General features: G+C 38.2%; 1 protein-coding gene across 1 annotated transcript in view; it reads right to left on the minus strand.

Moving 5' to 3' along the window:
- The window catches only part of LRP2 (LDL receptor related protein 2), a gene marked incomplete at both ends in the record, with an annotated part of 187,744 nt that overhangs the window by 102,009 nt on the left and 57,998 nt on the right, over nucleotides 1-27,737 (minus strand). Inside the window, 9 exons of the mRNA XM_084230097.1 lie at nucleotides 1,842-2,034; nucleotides 7,251-7,454; nucleotides 8,433-8,573; nucleotides 10,583-10,785; nucleotides 14,575-14,781; nucleotides 17,958-18,181; nucleotides 19,181-19,350; nucleotides 21,013-21,141; nucleotides 26,994-27,113. Coding sequence (XP_084086223.1) covers nucleotides 1,842-2,034; nucleotides 7,251-7,454; nucleotides 8,433-8,573; nucleotides 10,583-10,785; nucleotides 14,575-14,781; nucleotides 17,958-18,181; nucleotides 19,181-19,350; nucleotides 21,013-21,141; nucleotides 26,994-27,113 — 1,591 coding nt within the window. The remainder of the gene's footprint in view (nucleotides 1-1,841; nucleotides 2,035-7,250; nucleotides 7,455-8,432; nucleotides 8,574-10,582; nucleotides 10,786-14,574; nucleotides 14,782-17,957; nucleotides 18,182-19,180; nucleotides 19,351-21,012; nucleotides 21,142-26,993; nucleotides 27,114-27,737) is intronic.

A 27,737-nucleotide genomic window follows, 5' to 3' on the forward strand; every position in this document is an offset into this window, starting at 1 on the left:
GCAATGTCATCATTTTTTAAATGTTTGTTTTATCACAAGGAGAAAACTAAAATATAAAACTACTCAGCTATAAAAAAAGATAAAATTCTGTTATTAGCAACAATGGATATAGAGGGCATTATGTTTAGTGAAATAAGTCAGAAAAAGGCAAACATGGCATGATTTTATTTATGTGTGGCATAAAAAGAAACCCCAAAAATGAACTAAATAAAACAAAATAAACCATAAGATCAAATTAATGGTTTGGGGAAGGGTATTAGTCGAGAAGAGAGTGGGGGTGGTGTTGTAAATCAGGTAAATGAGGTTAATTTTATGGTAAGGGATAGAATTTTAGTTGTGAACCTAATGTAGTATATATAGACCTTGATTTATAATGATGCACACCTGAAACTTACATAATGTTATAACTTAATGTTACTTCAATTTAAAAAAAATGTTTAAATAACATAAAATAGACACTCTAGAAGGAGCCTCCCTGGTGGCACAGAGGGTTGAACATAGCGCTGTGAAGCTGTCTGCAGCCTCTGCAGTGCAGTTCGATTCCCAGCCGTCCAGAGAGAGTCCCACATGGTGCAGCAGATCTCTTCTGTCTCGTCCACTGCTCCCCTCAGCAGTCCTTTCAGTCTGTCTGCCTGTTCTGCTCCCCACTCTGTCTCTGGTGAATCCTTTTACCCTCCTGCACCTCTGGCCCGTACCCCAGCTCTTGTATAAATAAAATAAATCTTTTTTAAAAAATAGACACTCTAAAAGCAGTATGCAGAGTTGTTAGATCCACAGGCTTTTCATTAAGACAGGCCTTGAATTTGAATATTAACTATTGCTTAATAGCTATAGGTCCTTAAGCAAGTTATTTTATCTAAGGCTTGATTCATTATCTCTAAGACATGTATTTATATCTATATATATCACTCACAAACTAGCTTTTGTATTGCATGAGATTATATATGTAAAGGGTTCACTATCAGTCCTCTGCGAATCAGACTTTAGTGAATTACCAGTCATCTTTTTTTCAATTATTCCATTCAAATATGACTACCTAACTCAGTCATGTTCCAAATAAACATGTTAGCTATTAAACATATTTAAATCAGGTCAGAAACTAGAATGAATATTGGAATGCTTTTTTTGTCTGACACCATCAATTATGGAATGGTTAAATATGAAACTTTTTGAAATGAGAGACTTCATTCTGAAAACTACTGAATGATTAAAGTTTTGTTAAGTTTTATATCAATATACTACAGCAGGAAAAGAATATTAATCTTTCCTGATAAATCTCCTGGCCAGTTATTCCTTCCCTACTGAATATGTATTACATTATTTAATCCTTGGCAACTGAGGGGAAAAAAAACAAAACAAAACTGGGAATGTCCAAACATAGGAGAAAGTTTTTTTGAAGTAGGTAAAGTAATTACTTAAACTTATGCTAAAGGGATAAAATATAAGGTAATTTCAATGTATATAGTTTAATTTATATTTGCTGAACTTGCCAAATACTTACAGTCATCTTTCTTTTTTTTTTTTTTTTATAGAGGCATGCTTTATTTATTTGTTTGCTGGTTTGTTTGTTTTGTTTATACATGCACTGGGTACAGTCAGAAGTGCGGGAGGGTGAGAGAATTCACCAGAGCCAGAGCGGGGAGCAGAGCAGGCAGAAGGACCGAAGTACACTGCTGAGGGGAGCAGCGGGCCGGGGAGCAGCCGGGGATCGAACCGGCGCCGCAGAGGCCGCGGGCAGCTTCGCAACCCAGCGCTCAACCGCTGCGCCACCAGGGAGGCCCTACAGTCATCTTTCAATGGCTTTAAAAGACCTACCTTCCAACTCTCAGAAAAACACTTACCCAGCAACAGGATGAACTACAATTGATCGTGGGTTATTTAAATTCTGGATTATTTGGCGCCTGGATTTATCAGTTAGCCTCATGACACTGACATCCCTATAAAAAGCATCTGTCCAGTAGAGATTCTTTGAAATCCAGTCAAAAGTCAAACTTTCAACACTTTCCACCTTGTTAGCTGTGAGAATTTCTCTTCCTGCAATCAAATTATGGACATATTTCAAGCTAAGCATATTTTGTAAGATACACATTGTCCTACTGTAACATATTTAAATTTTGTTTCATATTTTAGAACATATTTCAGTAACATATGTAGAATTCTTTTTAAAAAATTAAACTGCTGAGCAACAACATGAGATAAACCAAGTATCTATCCATTCCCCAAAGTTTGGATCTCAAAGAATAGATATGATTCTGATAAACAGCCCCAGGAGTGGTATGGCCTGGATTTACTCCCTTGTTCAACCTTCCAGAAAAAATTTTTTCATTGCAGAACATCTGAAGAAGAGATACCTGAGTTCACATACTCACAAACACTACCCACAGACAGCTCTGATAAGCTGACACTGCCAGGTACTACCAGGGGGTATCTCTGATGCATTACCGCCCAACCCTCTCCATCAACAGTTTTTCATAGACACAAAGTTGCCAAGTTTGGAAAAGACCAGCAAAGATACCAGAAAGAAAATTAAAAGTAGGTACAAGAGGGAAAAAAAGACCACTTTCCTCTTTGTAAAATTTTCAAGCCTCCCCCTAACCCTCAGGCCTTTTTTTCTTTTTCCACTAAAGAAAATCTGAACCAAATAAATCACATCTCTTTCTTGTGAAGTAGAAAGGAAAAAAATCAGGTGCTTTTCCCATTATTTATTCAGCAAATTGTTAAAAGAAAACCCTCTCTGTGCTCAGCATCACAATAGATATTTAAGAAGCATGATATCGCCAACAATATTAATATAAATAGCTTACAATGAGCACTTACTATCAACTGGGAACTGGACCCAGTATTTTATATGGATTCATCCATCCTCACAATAGCACCTCACAATTCATATAAGGAACTTGAGGCATAGAGAAGTTGAAGCATCTTGACAGATGTGGACATTTCCTCCAACGTATATATAATAAAGTGGGAAAGAGAGGCGGAAGCCTAATTAGGTCAAGAGGCAAAAATTAAAGAGTCGTGGATGCTGTGATGGAGGTGGGCACCAGGCAGCAGGTGGTATGAAGGAACAGGCTCAGGATGGAGCACATAGAAAGGTGGAGGTCTAGGTGGAGATTTCCCAAAGAAAATGGCAAATCTGGGGAACTTCACATACTCCAGAGCACAGCTAGAAGTTAATGAGCTATTGATAGAGGCTAAGAAAAAGAGAGGGAGAAAGGGTAAGAGAGAGAGAGTAAGAGAGAGAGAGAGAAATTCAGGTGACCACCAGATTTCTAAGGGTAATGGGGAGGAGGAAGGCATGACGTCTATGAGAAATAGGAGGAAGGCATGATGACGTCTCTGAGAAATAGCAATATGTTTAGACATATTGCTTTTGAGGTGATTGGGGTATATACCTAGGTGAGATCCCAAAGGGCAGCTAGTGCTGAGCCTCAGAAAGAGAGCTTGGATCACCTGCAAGAAGTCTTCCCTGACCTTTCTCTCATTCCTCATCTTAGGAGGTAAAACGTTCCAAAATGCTCTATCATAAGTCTCCCAATACTGATTTATTATCACTAACTAGATGGTAATTAAAAAATATGAAATGTGTGAAATTCTGCTGAAAATGCAGAAGAAAAGAGAACTCATATTGAACACTAAAGATCAGTTCTGTATAGGATGGGCAAAGAGAAAGACCTTTAAGGAATACTAGAAAGAATGGTCAAGAAATATAAAACACTTTAAGAAGATGACTAAAGTACCAAAGACAGAGACTAAAAGCTCTTAACAAAGAGGCTGGTGGTGACTGGGATGACAGGGTTTTCAGAGATCTCACAGCCAAATTCCTTAAGTAAGGAATAAGTGAGAAATGTGAAAATAGGGAGAGCATAAAGCAATCTTTCAAGAAGTTTGCCCATGAAGTGAAGTAGAGAGAGGGCTGGAACTAAAGAGTAGTGAAGGATGGGAGAGAATGGATCACTTTGGATGGGGACATCAGTAAAAATAATAATAATAATAATTTTGAAAAGAGAAAGGATAATCGTGGGAGAACACTGAAAGTTTCATTCAGTCAATCTTGAGTTTTGTTTTTAAACACTCATTTTCTGTATATTCATTGACAATATTCTCACTTGAAAGAGCAGAGCAGTGTAATCCATTCTTCACTACAACATGGAGTGTTTAAACACTGATTATAAGAATATTTTAAAAGGTAAACTGCTCATAATGTGAACTTGAAATTAATTAAAAAAAAAACATAATGAGAATTCCAGTTTGACAAAGTAAGGGAAGCTGGCCTGTGAGGGTATCTATAGGAGACAATTGGTGTGCAGCTTAGAAACTAAATACTGCCTTTTGATAAGAGCTCAAATTGATTGGAATATTCAGAAAAATATGTGGCGGCCTCTACATAGATGGATGTCAGCCTTCCCTCTCTCAGCATTTAGAGAGTTACCACCCCCTACTCCCTGTCTCTTCCAAAGTGTGTGTATATCTCTCATCATATACTTATTCAGCAGGATCTGATTCTGCAGAAGGCAGCAGTGAGCAACCGAGGGACTTAGTAAATAGTTGTTACAAGAAGCAATTAGAATTCTGGTCCCTCCCAGGCCCTGACCTTCTGTGCCACTTCCCTCCATCTATGTTCTCAGTCACACCAGAGAGAATTTCTTCTCTGGAGGAACAAAGGCAGTAAGGCTGTGGGATCAGAACATGATGCACAATGGAAGCTCAGGGTGGACACAGAACTGAGTACAGGGGGGGTGATGTGAATACTGAACTGATGGGTCCTCTACTCCCTGTTTCGTGTACTGCCAGCTATGCCTCTCTGCTTCCCAAATCCAGAAGGATAATGGAAGTACCTACTAAGGAAAAATTAGCTATCTCCAGAAAAGAATGAAAATAAGCAACAAGAAAAAGGTCACATACATAGACATGGTGTTTCTAAATGGCACTGGACTCTCAACAAGATACTAAACACAGTGGAGCAATGTCTTCAAGCTTCTGAAATAAAATTTCACCCTACAACTCTATACCCAGACAAATCATCAAAGAGAGGGCCAAGTAAAAACACTGTCAGACATTCAAAGATTCAAACAATATGCCACCCTACCCATTCTTCATAAGAAGCTACTATATAATGTGTTTCAGCCAAGTAAGTTAATAAATCTGGAAATAAAAATGACTTGCCAGAAACAGAAGATCCAGGGAAGCTGAAAGACAAAAGCAATGTACCACATCCAGAAAGTAATGAGTCCCAAAGGAAACAAGGGATTTCAACCACAGGGGAAAAAAAATTATATCATTTGCATTAGATGATAAATAGAGAGATACATAGATAGATAGATAGATAGATAGATAGATAGATAGATAGATAGATAGATAGGTATTTGAGAGATAAGTTGGAGCACTTGGTGAAAATATATAATAATTTTATAGAAAAGTAAGCAAATAAAAATCGAGCAATTGTTAATTTCCAGGGAAAAAATTTTAAAAAATCATTCAAGAAATGCCATCACAGAATACTAGCTGTCTTAACAAAAAATAACATTATATTTATATCAGTCATGTAAATAGTCACTATTAACTTAATCAAGCTGAGAATCTAATTAACTTAATCAAAATCACAATCTAATTCTTTTAGAGATAATGAGGGAGAGAATTTGGGGGAGAGAAATGCTAAATAATAAAATCTTCATGGATAACAAAGAAATAAATATCTAAAATGACTTACCAAGAAATAGTTTAAACAAAGTATTTAGAAACATGGAGACAAATAATGAAGGAACAGCTAAAAAAAATGGCAAGCAATTACCTCTGTAATGCAGGTTTGGGTTGGGGGTAGTGTGGAGCAGTGTAACATGGTTTTTCATTGACAACAACTATAGTAATAGCTGACATTTATTGACTATTTCAGGCATTATTCTAGGTGTTTTTCATTTATTAGTCCAAATTAAGTTAAGGGAAAGTATTCTTTTTAACTTAATTTTCCTTAATTCTTAAGGAAAACAATAGATTTCTTTTCCTAACTTAAAAGTATATTGTAAGCTTAGCATTGTGGGACCAGGAAAAAGACTAATTATAATAAAGTAAAAATCAAAATCAACAAGTAACTGTAAACCAGAGACACACTACAGGGGGAGGAGGGAGTAGGATCAAAACAAGGGGGGGGGGGAGAATTATATGGTGAGTATAACCAAGATGAAAATACATATATTGTGCAAAAATGAAAAATGATGTAAAAAATATATAAAATTTAAAAAAAAAGTCTATTAAAAAAAATGAATGCAGGGCCTCCCCAGTGGCGCAGCGGGTTGAACGTAGTGCTGTGAAGCTGTCCGCAGCCTCTGAAGCACCAGTTTGATTCCCAGCCATCTAGGGAGCTGCCCACATGGCGCAGCAGACCTCTCCTGTCTCACCCGCTGCTCCCCTCAGCAGTGTTTTCGGTCCGTCTGCCTGTTCTGCTCCCCGCTCTGTCTCTGGCGAATCCTCTCACCCTCCCGCGACTCCGGCTTGTACACCAGCTCTTGTATAAACAAAATAGGGCCTCCCCAGTAGCGCAGCGGTTGAGCGCTGGGTTGCGAAGCTGCCTGCAGCCTCTGCAGCACCGGTTCGATCCCCGGCTGCTCCCCGGCCACTGGAGGAGGGTCCCACATGGCGCGCAGACCTCTCCTGCCACCCGCTGCTCCCCTCAGCAGTGTACTTCGGCCCTTCTGCCTACTCTGCTCCCCACTCTGACTCTGGTGAATTCTCTCACCCTCCCGCGCTTCTGACTGTACCCAGTGCTTGTATAAATAAATAAATAAATAAATAAATAAATAAATAAATAAATAAATAAATAAATCTTTAAAAAAAAAATGGAAGTATAAACAAAATAAATATTGGGGCCTCCCCCATGGCGCAGCGGTTGAGCGCTGGGTTGCGAAGCTGCCCGCAGCCTCTGCAATGCTGGTTCTATCCCCAGCTGCTCCCAGGCCACCAGAGGAGGGTCCCACATGGCGCAGTGTGCCTCGGTCCTTCTGCCTGCTCTGCTCCCTGCTCTGGCTCTGGTGAATTCTCTCACCCTCCCGCTCTTCTGACTGTACCCAGTGCTTGTAGAAATAAATAAATAAATAAATCGTTTAATTAATAGATAAATAAATCTTTTGATAAATAAATAAATAAATAAAATATTTAAAGAAATGAAATGAATGCAAACTCTGATTGTGGAGATGAGCAGTATTATTACTGAAAATGGACAAAAGATTAAAAAAAAAATTAAGATCCTTTCTCACCCGTGCCATCAATTTTTTGTTTGTAAATCATTTTTTTCGATATGTCTGAAAAAAAGATAGTGTTCTCCTGGGCATCGAAATCCAGCCCAACAAAGAAAGAAGGACTTCCTGTCACTGGAACCATGACATCTTCCTGGGTAGAAAGATTGAATGGAATCCCACGAACACTCACTTCAGATGAAAAAATCAAGAAATGCTTAACAGCTGTAGGAAGAAAAACACAGTGCAATTAGTCCCGGCATGGTTCTTACCTTCTCCAAATTCTGGAGACATTACTAATACATCCATAAAGCAGACTTTATAATTCTGAAATAAACACAAAAATGTCAACCTGTGGAAAACATAGAAATAATGTGAGGAAATAATGTTAGAAATAATGTGAGGAAGGAAAAAGAAAAGTATCTATGAAAGTAATACAAGCAGCATCTTTCTTCTTCCCAAGAAATTTAACCTTACAATTTATTTATGCAAAAGATGGTGTCCATGTGCTGAATTTCTAAAGCAATATTAACTGAATTTCATGGTAATTTCATCAAATCTCTCAAGTTAGATTAATTTTTTAAGCATTAAGACCAGGAAAAGAGAAGAATCAGCAGCAATCAGGTAAATTACTTGGAAAAAATAAAGGAGGGAGTGTAAAAAGGAGAGGGAAGAAATAGCAAAGAAGGAGTGAGATTTAAATCAAAGAAGGTGACAGTGGCAGCATGTCAGGAAATCAAAAAGAGAGATGAAGAAGGTATACCAAAAACAAAGATAAAAACTGTAAAAGAAATTTTAAAGTAATATTATTAGACAATGTAGTGTTGATACAATAGTTAGAAACAATGTTAGTGGCAGGAAGGCCTTCCATGAAAGCGAAGGCTAACATCTAAAGTAGAAAAGGGGTAACACTACAAACTCAAAATTAAATTCTGTGGAATTTCAAGAACACAGTTAACAAAAGGAGACAAAGATTTCAGGAAGGACACAAAGAAAGAGAGCACAAGGAAACCCCAGAGATGGGATTAAAGGAAAGGCTCAAAGGACTGAAATAAACGTTTTCAAACGTGTATCTGTGTAAAGGGAGTGAGCTACTGAAAGCTTATTCTCACCGAAGAAGTATGACAGGGAACTGGTCCAGTCCAGGGGTAGCACATAACCACAGCTCCCTGCCCAAAGCATAGCCCCAAATAGATTTCTTACCCACACAGTGGCGTCCATCCACATCCAGATCGAAGCCCAGCGTGCACTTACAGCGGTAACCCAAACCATCATTATCTGTTACGTGGCTGAGAACACAGACCTGCTCACAGCCCCCATTGTTATATCCACATGGATTGTTAACTGGAGGGAAAAAATGCACAGGATTAAATCTCAATTAGAAATGTATAATTACCCAAGATGTGTGAAGCTACTTTGAATCCTGTAGGTAAGACAGAATATGGGTTTGAAACTCAAGAGAAACCAATACCAGTTGCTGCTATATGCGTCCATATCTGGCGTAACTGGCCCTCCCAATTTCATTGCTGTCCTAAATGGCAGTGGCAAAAAACAGGATTCCCACACTTTTTCCACATAATTATACCAAAGTATCTGCTAGCCTCAATTATTAGAAAATAACTGCTACCTCTGCCAAAATACTTTAATGATATTTTTACCATTTATATATATAATGATATTTAATGATTTTTTACCATATATATAAATATATACCATTATATATAAATATATAATAAACAACTAGCACTCATTTGATCCTTACTTTGTAAGCAAGCCAATTTAATCAGTGATTCTAAGGGTTATGTATTATCATCCCAGTTTTACTGAGATGAAGAGGAAACCAAGTTCCAAAAAGCAACACATCTGGGCCTCCCTGGTGGCATAGTTAAGCCTCAGAGCTACCATGCAATTGCCCCTGCATCCTGAGTTCAATCCCGGGCCAGGGAGCTAACCCACATGGCAAGCAGACCTCTCCTGTCTTTCCCGCTGCCACCCTCGGCAGTGTAGTTCACCCCTAAATCCGGCTGTTCTGCTCCCCACTCTCTCTCTAATGAATCTCTCTCTCTCTCTCTCTCTCTCTCACACACACACACACACACCACCCAGTTCTTGTATACATAAATAAATTTTAAAAAATCTTTAAAAAAAAAAAAAAGCTACACATCTTGCCCAACGTGATTCAGTGGCTAAATAGCTAATCTAGGATTCAAAACCAGATCTGATTCCAAAACCTATGTGTCTGCAACACAAACCATTTTGTACTTCCCAAAACCACTCTCAAAGCAGGGAACTCAGTAAGCTCACTAAACACAAGGCTGCTCTTTACCTTCTCAGGTGGATTTGAGGAAACAATAGTCCTATACCATTCTGAGTGGAATAACAGACATAATTTGGATGAAACATTGGCTGATATTTTGGTCAAGGGCAGGTGTGAATTTGGTAGCTGATGAACTCACTCTTCCAAAAAGAGATTTTCAAAATGGTTTTAGATACAGTATATATTTTCAAATAAAGTATATGTTTACCCAGGATGACTACATTAAAGGAATTTCATCTGAATGTATCAGTTCTATTGCTTTCTTTGTTTGTTTTGTTTTGTTTGTTGGTTTGTTTAAATCAACCTAATTATTTTATCATACCCCTAAAGTCAGACACATCCATTAGTATTCAAGTCTAAATACTAATGTCTGCATCTACATTGCTGTTCATTAATATTAATCTTTCTACCAACAGTTTATTGTATGTCTTTTCTGTGATACATGCAAATATAGAAGAGTCATACGCAATTGAGATAGTCATGTCAATTTAAAATCTTGAAACCCATAATTTACTGTAAAATAACAGAAGACTAGATAATGTTTAAATCAAAATATTTCTTTTCTTCGATAAGTAACCAGCCACAGGGACACCAAACTCAGTTGGCCTGTGACAGACCTAATGCAAACCAAAGAACAGATGTCATACTTACCCAATAGAAAAAAATAAAAAACCTGTGAGACACCCTTATAATAAGCAATTAGGCATTTTCTTCCTCTGGCCCTTAGTTTCTTCAACTTTAATATTAGAAGACTAAATAAGCAGGGGTTTGGTTTGTTTGCTGCTGTATCCCAAGTACGTAGACACATTGCAAGTGTCAAATATCTGTTAAATGAATCTCTAAGTTCTTTGCAGATTTGGCATTTTTTAACTCCGAAATACATTGATTTGTCCAAGATATACATGATAACTCTTCATATATTGAAGAAGTTCACTCACATCTCTGAGGGATCCCTCAGTATTAACACCCACAACTTTGAGACAATTTTTCCATGGAGGCCAATGCCAAGCATGGTGTCCATTATTTTGGGGCTTACCATAGGGCTGCCTGAGGGAATGGTAAACAGTCAATCCAAAGGGCTTCAGGGAAAGCTGGTGGTATATTTGTGGGTTGGTCTCAGTGAATTTGTTTGCCTTCATTACAGCCATCTTTGTCCAATCAGTATAGAACACGTGATCTTCAAATAAGCTTATTCCAAAAGGATGAGGAATCCGTGAGCCTCCATGAACTACTGTCTTCCTGTTACAAAAGACAGATATCATGCAATGTTTTATTTGTTTTCCTTTGTTTTGATTAAAGGATGAATTAGTTTAATTAAATGCTTTCAAAGTGAAATAATTTCTTGTTGGAATATACAGAAAAACTGTATTTTAAGATGGAGATATAGTTCCATCTACATTTGATATATGGATTTCCATGATATCTCATGGAAAAGACCCTTAAAACTTAAATGCCACTCCCAATCCTAGCTTATTCTAGATTTCCTGAATCATTGTTGCTTTCTCACCTGCTCTTCATTCTTTTAAGATTGCCCCACAAAAAACGGGCTGATATGATAAAGTTCAAACCCATAGGAAATGCACAGGCCTATTTCTGCTATCACTCTAGGGAGAGCAGAAAGCAGCATAGCCACTGTTATGGTGCTACTTGTTGAAACTGTCAACAGATTATACTTGTAATGGTCATAGAGTGTCCCAAGCTACTTAAGTGGAAATAAAATAGAATTAAAAGGGAAGAACTCAACAGTGCTTGCCATGACTACACCTTCATAAACAATGATTCAGTTAGACCACAAAAAAAAGTAAGGTAAAGGATGGCTTATAAGAAAAAACCCATCTTTGTTCTCTGTAGGGTAAAGAAAATGTCAGGCTTTTCTGCCCTCCCATCATCAGGATAGATGACGGAACCCTGCGGTCCTGAATGCATGCCTGATGGCGGGCACGTGGAGTAGGGTGTGGGACTAGGTAGATGGGATTCACCTGGGCTGAGACTGGGCTTTTAAGGGCGGTGTCACGGGGACACCAGCAGAAGCAGAGAGAAGCAAGCGAAGCAGAAGCTGAGAGAAGCAGAAGCAGCAGAAGCCAAGAGAGAGAACGTCATCCCGGACCCCCAGCATCCCTACCTGCTGTGTCCCGGGTAAATCCCAATAAAAGCCTGCAAAATAGCCACTGAAGACTCTGACTCCTCCTTTACCCAGTCTGCTGGATCACAGAAAACCTGCACTGTGTTCCATTCCTGCCCTCTACATTCTCTCTTTGCATAATAGAAAGAATGCAAAGAAAAATTTCAGGAACTTCTGACAACAAAAAGTGTAAGAGAGCGCTCAGAAAAGCCTTGAAGATTCTAACACTGTCAAACACACTAAGGGCCAAAAAACTAAAAACAAAAACAAAAAACGAAGACACCTAAGGGGCAGGTTAACACACACTTTGAAACACTCAATTATGGCCTGGTATATTAGCATTAGAGAATGGTTTTCTTTCTGCTAGGAAATTCCAGAACCCTGAATGCCACCTGCTGGTAAAGCAAGGGGCAATGACTTTATGATTTCAGCTGTGGCATATACATTAATATCTCTGATGTTTCTTCATGCCAGCCAACCATTCAAATCTTTCTGAAAATCCATTGATTTCTATCTTTTAGGTTTTACTTTAACCTCAACATATATTTAGACTATAAAATGCTGAAACACCCATGAAAGAGGCAAAAAAAATGCAGGCAATATCTCAATTATTTTTATATGACTTGACAGATTGACTGATTTTTTTTATTAAAGCAATTAATATTCTCACTATGGGAAGCAGTTAAAGTGATAAGAAGTCAATCTTAGTACATAATCACTTCACTTAATCAAGCAGAGGTTGATCTAAGAATATAAAACCCAGTAGCAAACTGTGATATTTTATTTCAAAACAGAGATAAAGGCGAAAACAAAGCTATAATATTACCTTCATTGAGAAAAACAATGAGATCAAGTTATTTGAAAAAATTAAATTAACCAGTTTGTTATTTGCTGAACCTATAAAGAGTAATTTTTCTTGCTCAAGATTTGAAAAACAGGTTTTAACCAATGTTTTGAAATGCCAAAAGGATGTGGTCAATAGTAGTTAACAATTTAATTTATAGTTAGCTCTAGTCAGGCTTGAGATGAAGAAAAAAGTATGCCATATTTTACTTTCAAATATTCTGTTTTACAGACATACAGACCAATGGAATCGAATAGAAAATCCAGAAATAAACCCACAGATTTATGGTCAACTAATTTTTGACAAAGGAGCAAAGACTATGCATTGGAGCAAAGAAAGTTTGTTCAATAAATGGTGTGGGAAAACTGGGTCGCTACATGCAAAAGAATGAAGCTTGACCACTACCTCACACCATACACAAAAATCAACTCAAAATGGATTAAAGAACTAGACATAAGACCTGAAACCATAAAATACATAGAAGGAAATATAGGCAAAACACTACGGGATTTGCACATCAAAGACATCTTTACAGACACATCACCCAAAGCAGTGATAGTGAAGGCAAAGATCAACAGCTGGGACTACATCAAATTAAAGAGCTTCTGCACAGCAAAAGAGATAATAACAAAAACAAAGAGAAACCCCACCAACTGGGAGAACATTTTTGCACCCAACACTAATGATAAAGGACTGATCACAAAAATCTGCAAAGAGCTGATGAGACTCAGCAACAACAAAGAAAAGAATCCAGTCAAAAAATGGGCAGAAGAGCTAAAAAGAAACTTCTCTGAAGAGGAAATGCAAATGGCCAACAGACATATGAAAAAATGTTCAACATCACTTGTAATCAGGGAAATGCAAATCAAAACTACCATGAGATACCATCTCACACCAGTGAGAATGGCACATATTAAAAAAACTAGCAACAACAAATGTTGGCGAGGGTGTGGAGAAAAAGGAACTCTTCTGCACTGTTGGTGGGAGTGCAAACTGGTCCAACCACTATGGAGAGCTGTGTGGAGATTTCTGGACCTACTAAACATAGAGCTTCCATATGATCCAGCAATTCCACTCCTAGGTATTTACCCAAAGGACACAGAAACATCCATTCCAAAGAGCACCTGCACCCCTATGTTTATAGCAGCACTGTTTACAATAGCTAAGCTTTGGAAACAACCCAAATGCCCAAAAATAGATGACTGGATCAAGAAGATGTGGTACATATATACCATGGAATATTACTCAGCATTCAAAAAAGATAAACACATGCAATTTGCAGCAACATGGATGGCGCTGGAAGGGATCATGCTCAGCGAAATAAGCCAAAAAAGAAAAAGAAAAATACCGGATGGTCTCACTCATAGCAGGAATCTAGAAAACTTAAATAAGGGACCAGGAAAATGAATATAAGAAAGTGAAAATCAAAATCAACAAAAAACTATGAACCAGAGACACTTTTTGGGGGGTGGGGGGCGGGAGGGGAAGGATTGGGGTCAGAATGGGGCATTTGCAATTGTATGGGGGAATATAAAAATAAAATTTATTATTTAAAATAAATAAATAAATAAATAAAAAGAAAAAAAATATTCTGTTTTAAGTATATATAGGGTAAAATAAAAATCCAAATTTCTCTTCAAAATTTTAAATATATAAGGGCAGAGTAAAATCCAATAAATTATCACTAGATAATGGCAAGTAAAAAAAACTTATTTATTTATTGGGGAAAAGTTACAAAGACAAAAGATAAAATGATCTTTGGAAACAACCCAAATTCAATAACTCAGGAGTTAATGAAAATAATATGCTTGATCTGGGATTGGAGGAAGGGTTAGAGAGGAGAAATCAAAGAACAGATTCTCGGTAACATTTAATGGCTGTTACTATGGAACATAAGACAAAATAACAAAACTTGGAGTAGGTCACTTCATGCAAATACAAAACTCATTCAAGTTATAATGTCAACCAACAAAGCAGTTTTAATTCTATTCTTGCAGTTTCTTTCTTCATAAATTATATGTACATGCCTCCAAACTTTTAAAGCTACAAAAATTCTTCTTACCTTTGAGTTCCATCATAAGTTACAGTCTCAATGTAATCATAGCGGCAGTCAACCCAGTATACACGCTTCAATACCATATCCAGAGTTATCCCAGCAGGCCAGCCCAGTTTTGTTTTCACCAAGTCTTTACGGTTGGTGCCATCCATAAAAGCCCTTTCCAACTTAGGTTCTCCAGAAAGGCTCTCCCAATCTGAGAAAAATAAGTAACTATAAAAGAAAAACAAAAGTTAAAAGATTCAGTTATTTTACAAATTTACCTGAAAGATATACTGTCAGATTGCTTGGGTCAATGAAAATTTCCTCCAGCTTATTAGAGAACCATGGGAGTATAATAAATAAGGAAATAAAAAAGTATTAAGAATCAGAGACTACAGGACTGATTAGGAGAGTCAACAACAACACTAAATAGCATCTATTAAAATGCACTACTCTGGCAGCCTGAAAATTCACTTTTATCTTCTTTCCTCCCCCTTCTCTAGCTCTTTCGCTTTTTTACACCCAGGAAAACTTACAAATATATTTTTAAGTAAACTGTCAAGTCACTTCCCTCCCAAATACACCATTCTGAGGCATACTCTAGAAAACAATCCATCACTTTCAAGGAAGCACAGCTGATACCATGAAGTAGAAATATACAATCACCATTCACCAATACTTAAGTAGCCTAAAGGGCTCCCGAGGGTCCTAAGATGCAGTTGTGAAAATCTAAGAGAAAATAAGGTCTCCTGTAACTATTCTCAAATGTGGAGATCAGGAGAATTTTAATTTATACCTGGAGAAAAGGAGACATTATCAAACTAGTTGGATGGATTTACAATAAACAACTTGTAATGTAGTTTTAGCATTGACCTCTCCATAACAGGAAAGTAGTAAAAGAGATAATTTCAATCTTTTTCCCCTCTTTAAGAAACTTTACAGCTAATTCATGTTATGGCAATTACCTTAATAATGGTAAAACAAAAATAATATTTAGTAGTAGCAATATTAAATGGAGTCAGAACACAGTTCAATCTCTGGGCCATACCCCCAAAACATCACATATTTTAGTATGCCAGTACGTATGATCATATTATATCTCCTCATGGGATTATATTTATACTTAGTGTAAGGGCAGGACTGGGCACAGTGCAGGTTTTCTGATCCCATGCAGACCGGGTAGAGGAGTCAGAGTCCTCAGTAGTTTTGCAGGTTTTTTATTTGGGGTTCACCAGGCATAGGGCAGGCAGGGGTGCTGGCTGGGGGGCTGGGAGGTTGGCAGGCCTCCCAGCCCCCAGCAAGTCTTCACTCTATCTGGACTCTCTGGCGTTCGTTCTGCTGCTTCTCGGCTTCTGCTTCGGCTTCTACTGCTGCTACTGGTGCTGCTGCTGCTGGCTGGGGCTGCTGGCGTCCCCCCCGTGACGCCGCCCTTAAAAGCACAGTCTTAACTCAGCTGAATCCCATCTACCTATGCCCACACCCTATTCCAGGTGCCTGCCATCAGGCATGCATTCAGGACAAGGATCCATCATCTATCCTGATGGCGGAAGGGCAGAAAAGCCTGACATTTTCTTTACCCTACAGTCCACCCCCTCAGGGTTTTCTGCCATACAGTCTATATACATATATACAATTTTCTAAGCAAACAAACAATGCAGCCATGGCCCACAAAAGCAAATACATCAAATATAACAAAATGCAATATAACAAAATACAACAGAACACAAATAAGTCCAGGCAGGGCACCAACCAAGTGCAAAAGACAATTATTGGTACCAGCAGATGAGCCACCAAATCTGCTGCCGAAGGCACTGCTCATACGAGGGAGGGGAATCACTCACGGCATCTACTATATCACACCAGGAGCCGTCAGGCTTCCTGGCCTTCTCTGGCTGTAGTCTCGGCTACAAGGCACACACAGCATCCACCCCCAGGATGCACTAGCTCTGGGATTGGCAATTTTATTCTGTTGGGGGTAATCGCCAACCCTCAGGATTTCTGTCTGCAGTCGCTCCAACACTCGGCCTTCATAGCCACCCATGCGACTCACAGACCCCTGCACTCAAGCCAACCCACTGCACAATCACATGGGTCGGGGATCCAAACTCTGCATTCAGCTTGGGCTCCACCCCAAGCCACATTCCCCACCCGTCCCCCAAGGACAGGTTCCTCAGCTCCTCACCCTCACTCAAGAATGAGCAGGGCATCACCCACAGGTGATTTTACGAGACCCACAGGGCTTCAGCATACCCAGGCTGCTTAACAGCCGCTTAGGTCTTCTCAACTTAGCATCAGTACCAGCTTTTGCTGCCTTAGCTTTTCTTCTCCACCTGGCTGCTGGGCATGCACAGGCTGCTTTTGGCCATCAAGGCCCACTGGCCACCCCCAGATTCCCATCTCTTGGGGTTTACAAACAAAACTGTTCCACCCCCAGGGTCCCAAAACATATCAACCTGCAAGGTCCTCCGCCTTCTGGCGAGAATGTCAGTCCATGAGTCCATCAGTTCAAGTCCATTGGCCTCTCCCTGCGTCAGCAATGGCCTGCTGCCTCAGGGGTCATTGGCTGGTCCTTTCCGGTGTCGTTGGCTGGTCCTCTTGGGCGTCTCCTTCATGCCAGGTCCCGTCCTGCACTCCCGGACCGTATCCATCTTCTGTGCCGCCATGGCGCCTCCAGCGTCGTCACAGGCAAACACACAGTCTGTTCTCCTTAGTCCCTCCAGGTCTTCGGAGGGCTCCAATACCCGTCTGCATGGATCTTGCCGACTTACGCCAATTGTAAGGGCAGGACTGGGCACAGTGCAGGTTTTCTGATCCCATGCAGACCGGGTAGAGGAGTCAGAGTCCTCAGTAGTTTTGCAGGTTTTTTATTTGGGGTTCACCAGGCATAGGGCAGGCAGGGGTGCTGGCTGGGGGGCTGGGAGGTTGGCAGGCCTCCCAGCCCCCAGCAAGTCTTCACTCTATCTGGACTCTCTGGCATTCGTTCTGCTGCTTCTCGGCTTCTGCTTCGGCTTCTACTGCTGCTACTGGTGCTGCTGCTGCTGGCTGGGGCTGCTGGCGTCCCCCCCGTGACGCCGCCCTTAAAAGCACAGTCTTAACTCAGCTGAATCCCATCTACCTATGCCCACACCCTATTCCAGGTGCCTGCCATCAGGCATGCATTCAGGACAAGGATCCATCATCTATCCTGATGGCGGAAGGGCAGAAAAGCCTGACATTTTCTTTACCCTACACTTAGTCAACACCTTTAAAGCTTCTATGTGAATAGAGATATAACATAAATATGGGTTCTAAGTGTAGCACTTACAGGAGATTAGAATTAACCTTCAATTAATCCAATGGATGGTATATGTGAGGAAGGGAATGAAGCTCTAGAAATACAGGAGTCAGTAGGTTTTCAAATCACTTACCCAACAGTTGGGTCCAAGGCAATTCCTCTAGGATGCCCCAAGTTTTCAGCTATAAGGACAACCCGGTAACTTCCATCCAAATTCACCATATCTATGCGGTTGACTTTAGTCTCCACCACATAAAGTTTATTATTAACCCAGTCCACAGCCAGATTCTCTGGATCATCAATAGAAACATTGAGAACTTCTTGGATATTTAAACCATTAATGCCAACTGAAAAAACCTGAAATAAAAACAAAAATTATGCTTCTTAAGTCTAACTAACCGTGGGCACTGTTTTCCTCATTTCCAATGATGTTTATACATCATTAGTTGTATTACCCTATGTTGTAAAAATCAGTCATCTGGAAAAAAATTTTCCTATTTTACATCATGGATTACTGGTGGGAAGAGAGGTTTTAAAAATATATATGAGGCAAATATAAAACATTGGATTTTTTTTAAGTTTCTATTTCCAATTCTTGGTCATTATTGATAATTTAATCAAATATGGTGAAGGAGTTGATAGTGCTTAGTTTTGATTTTTAGTGCAATTAAACCATAATCATTAGTAATTCAAATTCTCAATTTTTGGAAATTTTATCCATGCAATCACTTACTTGGGTTAAAATTTTATTAATGGTACAGGAAATGAAGATAAAGAAATAAATTCTACAACTCTTTAGGAGTCTCTTAAATTCATGTTTTAAAAACCTACATTGCATTACTCAAAATAGAAATCAAATCCATAACACTTTCCAAATAAGTCCATGTAGTAAAATTTTGGCTGTTAAACAAAATACTGTCAATATTTGTTACCCAATCCTCAATTATGGTTCCATTTAGAAGATGCGGGTAAAATCTGATTTTTATCATCCATGAAAGCAGAGTACTTTTTTTACATTTTAAGTGATCAGGTTTCAAAAATTACTACCAAATATCTATCCAGTTTTGAAAGGCTGTCTACTATTTCTTTTAATTAGGTTTTTGGACTCCATTTCAAGTAAAATTAAAAGTTGCTCAAGGCTAATCCATATAATAGACTGCTTTGTTTAATAGGGCACATGTAATAGTATAGCAAGGAAAAGGTGCTGATTAACATAAAATATCTCAAGGGCCTTTTTTGTTAGAAAACAAAGGAACTTTCCCCTTTACTCCACCAAAAATGAAAAGCTATCTATCAGCACTTTATGCCTGAGGTTCTATCAGCTCCCAAACTGCTGCTCCTGAAATTTCTACTTACCTTATTTTGCACATAGTCAGTCCAAAAGACTCTGCGCAGATGATAATGAAAATCCACACCCACAGGTAGTCCACGATTTTGAGACTCTACCAGGACTTCCAAGTTCCTTCCATGAATATCACCAATTAGCAAATTCCAACCATCAGAGAAGATAAGGGAGGCCTCACCCGCTAAATATGAAGAAGGAAAGCATTATCACTCCTCCAAATGAACAAAGATGATGAGTAACTTAAACTGATATACTCTCTACTTTTTCAGACATTTTCTTCTGTGTTATCTGATTTGATTTTAAAGTAAACATCTGAGGCAGGCATATAGGTGCTGGTGTACCCATTTCACAGATGGGCAAGCTGAGACACAACAATGTTAAATGGAGTGTCAAAATCACAAGTTAGGAAAAGAGGTGGTGAAGAATTCAAGTGTCTTAACTGCTACTCCAATGCACTTTCAATGACATTGAGGGGAATACATCAGGTATTTCCAAGAATCCTTGACTATATGTACACCTTACCCCATGTACAACTTAAGATTGTATTAAACTCAAAACATATTCTATGGGTTACTGAGAATCACTCTGTAGAAAGCATGTCAATGGTGGATCCAAATCCAGTGTACCTGTATACTCACAAGCATGCCAAATGAATAAGGTTATTCATCACAGTCTTGTTTGCAATAGCAAATGACAAGAGGTGGCATAAAAGTCTATCAGTTGGGGACTAGTTAAAATATCTATATCCAAAAAATGGATTATATAAAAAAAATACCATAGAAAAAGAATGAGAAATTATCTCTCTGTGTTGATATGGAGAGTTCTTGAAAATATATTACATAAAATTAGCAAGATGAAGAAGTGGGTTTAGAATTTATTCCACATATGCAAAACTAGGGTTTAATATCTACATTTGCATAGTTTTACTTGCACAATATCTAGAATTGAAATAAACAGTGACTATTTCACGGAGAAAGTAGAACCTGGGAAGAGAGGAACAAAGATCAGGGAAGACATTTACTACACAATTTGAAAAATTAAAATTTTTTAACATATGACTATATTATATGTTCAAAATTAAATAAATGTAATTACTAAAATTCAAGTGTAACTAATGTTAGTACACAACAAATTATGTATTTCTATACAAAACAACCTTAAAATGGGTGCCAATCATGTAAGCAAATAAATTTCAGAAAGACCCTTCAAAATTAAGTATAGAAAAACTGGGAAAAAAAGGAGTAAAGTCATTTTCTTACCCAGAAATCCATGCTGAAAAAAATAGTTTGTGGAGATATCTTTTTAAATAGATTTCCCCATGATTTTTTCCTGTTACAGTCTCTTTGATTCCAAAAAAATACCCAAAATAAAGACTTTGTCACAAAATGGACCAAATTTAGCAGGTCCATTTTGAGTCACTCCCAAATTTTGCATCAACAAGGCCAATGTTATTTCTAATTCTGTCACCAACATTTGTGGTAGGTAAATTAATTAAAAGTTAAATGTCCGAGGGAAAAAAAAAAAGTTAAATGTCTAAATCACACATAGGCATAAAATATATTTCACAACTAAATGCAACAGAAGATATAATAGCCCAGGTCAAAAGGGAACAGGTATTCATTTTTAAAAAGAACAGTTAATAATGGTCATTATTAACCTACAAATTGGTTCCTGCTAATCCAAATACGAAATTAATGTTGACCCATTCCAGCAGCAGCAGAGGCAACTCCTGGTCTGTGATGATAAAACCCTGCAAAGATGCTTTTGTCATCTGCTATGAAAGAAGGCTGTTAGTCAGAATTCTACTGTTCAAAAGTATGACAAGTGTCCTTTATATACTCACAGGAAGAATTAGCTTTGCAATGTCGCTCATGCTCCAAGACATACCCTTCTGCACAGTGGCACCGGTGGTGGCCAATTCGATCTTCACACATCTGGTCACAAATTCCCCAAATCTGGCAATCATCAAAATCTGCCACATGAAATAAATGTTTGCAATCATGTTTACCAACATTTATTGGGCATTCTCTGACAAAATCTTAAGCTGTACAGGGATACACTGATGTCCCTGTTAGCACAGATCTTAGGCATAAAATAATAAATGGGAAACAGGCATCTTCATACAAGGGAAAACCCATGAGCATTTAAACAGTTGGGTTTTTTTCTTAATCTATATGAAGGAAAACTAAAGAAGATGCTTGGGTAGATAGTCCTGTGGTATTGCATTTGATTGTTTTATACTGGTTTACAAAATATCTTAAATTGTGTGCAAATGTATCCCTTTAAAACTATGGTTATAGTTTCTTAAATTTACATTTAATAAAAATGAATATCTCAGTCACACCACATTTCAATGCTTAATAGACACATGTTATTAGTGGTTATCATTAAGGACAATGCAGATATCCAATGTTTCTATCACTGCAGAAAGTTCTACTGGACAATGCCACTTCAGAATAAAGTAAGACCTGCCTTACACCCAACCCCTCAAAAAGACACAAATCTGACTGCAATAAAGTTTTGGAAAGATCAATTTATCTACCTGCTTTTCCTTTGCTGTCAAACAAATCCTAAGTAAAATTAAATTTGAATTATTTAAGAAGGAAAAATATCTTCTCTTTTACTTATTCATTAACTTTTATTTATTCATTGTTATTGAAAATCCATTACTTGACTGTTCATTGCATAGTAATCCCAGTTATAATGTGTAAAATGAGATTCAATGCAACCAACATATAAGAAAAACAAAAAGCGAGTACAACACAAGATATAAAGAGTCTTTCTTAGCGATAATAAAACTTCAAGTGTGCAGAAAATCATCCTATCCTTGGTAGATTGGTACCAAATATTTTGCTGGACACTACAAGTTTACATACACTTCACCTTCCTTCACCTTGCTCTTCCCTGGGAAAATGACCTCCACTCTGGAAAGATTCCCATTCCTCAGACCTCAGGAAATTGTCAAGTAAATTATAATTTCTGAAAGTATCATAATCTCTGGTCTAAAGTTCTTCAGATTTCAAGGATCTGATTACATTTGCAATTAATGTCAGAGCTGTACCACACCTGCTGACTCGCCCACCATCTTATGACTTCACAACTGCAAAACCCAAAAAGGTCCTGGGATCAAAATACTGACTCCAATTTTACCTCCCAGCAAAATACAACAACATGGGCTAGCATCTTGCTTTCCAATGACTATGACTAAGCAAAAAAAAAAAAAAAAAAAAAAAAAAAATCCATTTGGAATAAAGAAATTGTGGCATGTATAATATTATTCAGTGACAAAAATGAAATCTTGCTATTTGCAATTACATCACGGACCTTGAGAGCATTACACACTCAGAAAGACAAATACCATATAATCTCACTTATATAAAAAAAATGTGAGGGCCTCCCCTGTGGCGCAGCAGTTGAGCGCTGGGTTGCGAAGCTGCCTGCAGCCTCTGCAGTGCCTGTTCGATCCCCGGCTGCTCCCAGCTCCTCCCTGGCCACCGGGTGAGGGTCCCACATGGCGCGCAGACCTCTCCTGCCGCCTGCTGCTGCCCTCAGCAGTGTACTTCGGTCCTTCTGCCTGCTCTGCTCCCTGCTCTGGCTCTGGTGAATTCTCTCACCCTCCCGCGTTTCTGACTGTACCCAGTGCTTGTATAAATAAATAAATAAATCTTTAAAAAAAAAAAGGCGGGGGGTGGGGGAAGCCAGCCAAACTCATAATAGAGAACAAATTAGTAGTTGCCAAGATGGGCAGTGGGGGCGGGGCGGGGGAGGGGGGATGAAAATGGATTCAAAAAGGCAAATTTCCAGTTACAAAATAAGTCATGAGGATGCAATGTAGAGCATGGAGACTATAATTAATAATATTGTATTTTCTTGAAACTTGCTCCAGAGTAGGTCATAAAAGTTCATATCATAAGAAAAAAAATTGTTAACTATATATAGTGACAGATGTGTGTGATTGTATTGCAATGTATACAAATATCTGATCATTATGTTATATATCTGAAACTAGCATAATTATTTTTGTCAATTATATCCATAAAATATCAATCTGATTTGGACCTAACAAGGTAAAATGGAGTGTGAGCTTAAACAAATTGATCTCATGGATCAATCTCTTCTGTGCCCTCTGAGAAAGTACCAGCTGTGGCTTCCTTTTAATAGGAATGAAAGTACAGGATGTTTGCCCTCAAACTCCCAGAATGTCATGACCTCATTTTGAATGCAAGACTATGCTCAAGGTCTAGAGTCACTCTGGGACTAAGAGTTCTGATGGCAAACAGAAGAAAATCAAAGGTAGAGAAGTCATAACTAGGACTTGTTGGGGACAAGTGGTCTCCCTACCACCTGGGACATAAACACTTTGAAGGTCTGAATGAGTGCCTAAGTGAAGACAAAAAAACTGAAGGTAGACAAGACTTCATGAGTAGAAAAAGGAGTGGAAACTGTATAACACAATAAAACACAGTTTTAAAATACCTCCTCCCACCCTGTTAACTTTTTTTTATTCTTTGCTCCCTCCTTTCAACAAAAACTGTTTGAAAATAATTCAAAACACTTTTTTCACTTAGCCCTCTTGGTCACCATCTGATCCGTCTGGCTGTGTGAATCCCACCATGCTGAATGACCTTGCTGCCCTAACTCTGCACCACGATGTCACTCCATCAACAAACAGCATGTCCTGTCAATCAGAAACAATAACCCGGGTAAACTGCTTCAGTATGCTGCACAGGCTCCCCAGCCAGGTCAAGACTGCCAGGGCCAGATGAATGGTAGAAAGACACAAGATTTCGTGTCAGGATTATCCCGTTTTATTCTTAATTACCACAGAAGCATTCACTGGGGAGCCATGTCAAAGATGATAAATATTGCATACATTTCCAACACCTGACGTCTTTGTACTGAGTCAGCCATGCAGAGGATTACAGCCATACAGAGTATTTGTTGAATAGAAATGCTTGAAAGAGCAAACCAAAATAGTTCCCCGAAAAACTCAGCTGAAACATGTGTAACTGGTTTTGTAATGTCACGGACTGAAACTAATGAGGTCTCTTTACAATGAGAGCAAAATATAGTCTTCCACAAAAAAAAAAAAAAAAGGTGAAATAAATGTTAATCCAGTTTCAAAACTGAGGGGCAAATGATAGATTCTTGAAGGACAGAGAAGGTCACAGGAAAGATCTCTGCAGGTGGCAGTGGGGGGCCTCACATTCACGGAGGCCCTTGAAGATAGACTTTTGAGCTTATCTCCCAGAGAACATCTGTACTGGAGACCCAGGCACTTATTAAAGGAACTGAAAGATATGAATCATGAATTTAAAACTAGTGCCCCAGTATCAGAGCACACTATTTGCAGTGTGCTAAGAACCAAATGTGCTTTATAAATCCTGAAATGACTGCTGCACAGACAACATATTACTGCAATTTTCTGTACTACATTTATTAATAGGTAAGTGTAGAAACCTATAACAGTTTTTCATTTCTTAAAGACTGCGAAACTAAATGAGCAAGCCCTAGACGCCTGGAAATAGAACCCCAACTCACTATAGACTTAGATATTGGAAAAGATATTTGGAAAATGTGCTATCTGAACTCTAGGTTTAGAAAGGAAAAGATTGAAAATGGATTGTGGGATATCACAAAACTAGAGCTTCTGGAAGGGAAAATCATTTTTACTGAAAAGACTTTCTGGCCTATCAAGTTCTTAACTGCAAGGCACCCCAGCCCTAACTCCCCTTTGAGGGTTGAGAGAGAGGATAAAAAAGAGAAAAGCTGATGTAATACTAGGAATGTGCCTTCTGGTATTTCTATTGGAATTTCTTTTCTACTAAGAGAAAGGGGAAATGCCTAAAGGACTGAAAGACTGAAAATCGGATTGGCAGATGGGTGGCAGTAAAGGGAGAAGAAAAGCCTGACATTTACCAAAGACAATAGAGTACTTTCTCATACCCCTACATGAGCACTACTGCAAGGTAAAAAGGATGCTGCCCTTGAAGAGATGCCAGGAAGCATAAGCAGAGGTTTCCAAACCACCTAACTAATGAGTATGTTTGTGTGAAAAGTATGGTTAAATTACTTTAATGCAACCCCAATGTATGTAATAAAGCACAAAAAGTGCCCTGCACTCTCACTTAATGCCAGGTTCAAATCACAGTATTTTACCATTTATGAAATGATTAGAAATTTAGGAGTTCTTTTAAGTTATTTGGAGTCCTCTTTGAGACTTCAGGATCTTTCATGCTTGATATGCATAATGCACCTAAACTTAACATGTCTAGTTACTTAAGAGGATTAATCATATCTTGGGCAAACTTTAGGACTTGGTCCTGATATTTGAAACCTAAAACTACTTACTTTGAAAAACACAAGGACAACCCAATTGGGCTGCTTTATCATATTAAAAAATCCCATTTTTTCTTGGCATATGACTTGTAAATAGGCCCCACTATTACAATTCAAAATAACACTGAAAAATAGACCTTGAGAACTCAAAGATTAATTTATAAACAAGAATTTATTTCTAGTATTAAAATTTTCTCTGGCAATGAGTAGTCATTAAGATCAACTATATTTGGTAAAATATCATTAAGTTGGAGCTATGAGCTGAGGCCAAAGCGTGAATAACTTTATTAGGTTTACCCAAATTCAATATCATTCACCAAATCATATAAATATTTTATAAATTATTTCAGAAGAAAAATTTTTTCTAAAAGTATTTCTATGTATGATTTTTTTTAATCCAGAGAACCCCAAGGAACCCAAAATTTTTAATAAATATCAAAAGAACACAAATATCCTAGGCAAATTCTGAACCATCCTTTTTTTTTTTGAAGACCTACAGAAGACTACCAAATTTTAATGAACAGTTCCAGATGCTTTTTCCCAACACCAATAAAAACAGTTTTCCTCTTAAAACCTTGTGTTTACTTCCTGTTAACACGTTTGTTGTATACATATCAAAAATTAGAAAGAAGGAAAATGAAATCAGAGAATTAAAAATTCTTTGTTCAAATCTTAAAAACACTGAAAACTAGTGATAGTTGGCCATGTCTAATTCTCCTATCGTAAGACCACCATTTAATCACAGTGGAATGCAAAGCTGGTTTAGATCAGAATAAAAAATTTCCCCAAGGGTAAAAGGTAAGGGATGGAGAGTGGAAATTATTCTTGTAATTCAGACTGAAGAGATGTGAGGAAATGTTTGGTCCACTGGTGTCTGCTTCAATGCCAGCCATCAGTTGGAAGCAACATGTTCTTCTTGAATGTGAGCATCAACCAGGGGTTATAATCAATGGGATTAATAATCACCATGGCACCGGCACTGACTGGCCATGTGGTCGGCAGAGCAGTGACCTGGTGATCCTCTGCTGAGTCAGATGGTTGCTCTTTAACTGTTGGATCCTGAGGAGGTATGAGCCTCCTAGAGAAGAGTCCAAGTGAACATGGTGGGTACTTGATGGGTAAAGGCAGGAGGTATTTACCAACTGCATGCCAGTACAGTAGTACTTAACAATCAGCATAGCTACACCAACCCAGCTGCTAAAAACTTAGACTGAAAACACAAAAACACTACTTCCATCATGACGTAGTAGACAGGCACCATGTAACAGGTCAGTTTGCTCATCACAAAGTCACTGTTTTGCAATGTGCACCTCACAGAAGCTTCTCAGTTAAAAATTCATACCGTCCAAGTTTCCTGTGAGGATTGTGTTGTCTTTTTTATAAATACCATCACCCTATCCACAAATGCAAACACCTCAGTGCCAGAGATCACGAAATCCATTTGGGCTACAAGCACTGTGATGAAAGTCCAGGCCATTCACTTACCAACACAGTTACGGGTGTTATTGTGATTGACGATGAAACCTGGGGGACAGTAACACACTCCTCCATGTGGGGATTCGTGGCATTGGGACTCACAGCCCAAGACAGGGCACAAAGAAGCATCTAAACAGAGAAAAGCACTTTGTCAAATGAACGATGACCTGTGGACAAGACTGATTTATATGTGAAATAAGAGCTTTTTTACTTCTTTCAAAAGCTAAGTAAACATATAGTAGAGGCACGGAAAATCTTTCACCATTCAAACCTGACTACAAAATCATGCACTAAAAGTGGAACTCATTTTTTTTAAAGTACTTTTAAAAGGTATAATTATATGTAAGTATATATCATCATAAGATGACTATTTATAAACAAATCAGGTCATATGCTTACCTTTATGTCTATATAATAGAAAGTGTCAAGAATTCCCAAGCAACTGGATTGAGAATAACACTAAGACATTAATAACCTGGCTAGCTTCAAGTGGTGGGATTTCATGTGACTATAATATTTTTTCTTTCTGTCAATTTTTATTTTCTAACTTTTATTTATTCTATAGTTTATATATCTCTTGTTAATTTTTAAATATTTGAAAAAGGGTTCCTAAAATGAATGGCAAAAAAAAAAAAAAGAAAAGGAAAAAGGCCATAATTTAGTCTTTACCTAATTTAAATATTACAAGTTCTTTCAGGAAAGAAAGACAAAATCTTAGGGTTACAGATACATGGTCACTTCTAGGCAAGTCCT

This window comes from Talpa europaea (assembly GCF_964194135.1).
Source record: "Talpa europaea genome assembly, chromosome: 1".
Taxonomy (NCBI): Eukaryota; Metazoa; Chordata; class Mammalia; order Eulipotyphla; family Talpidae; genus Talpa; species Talpa europaea.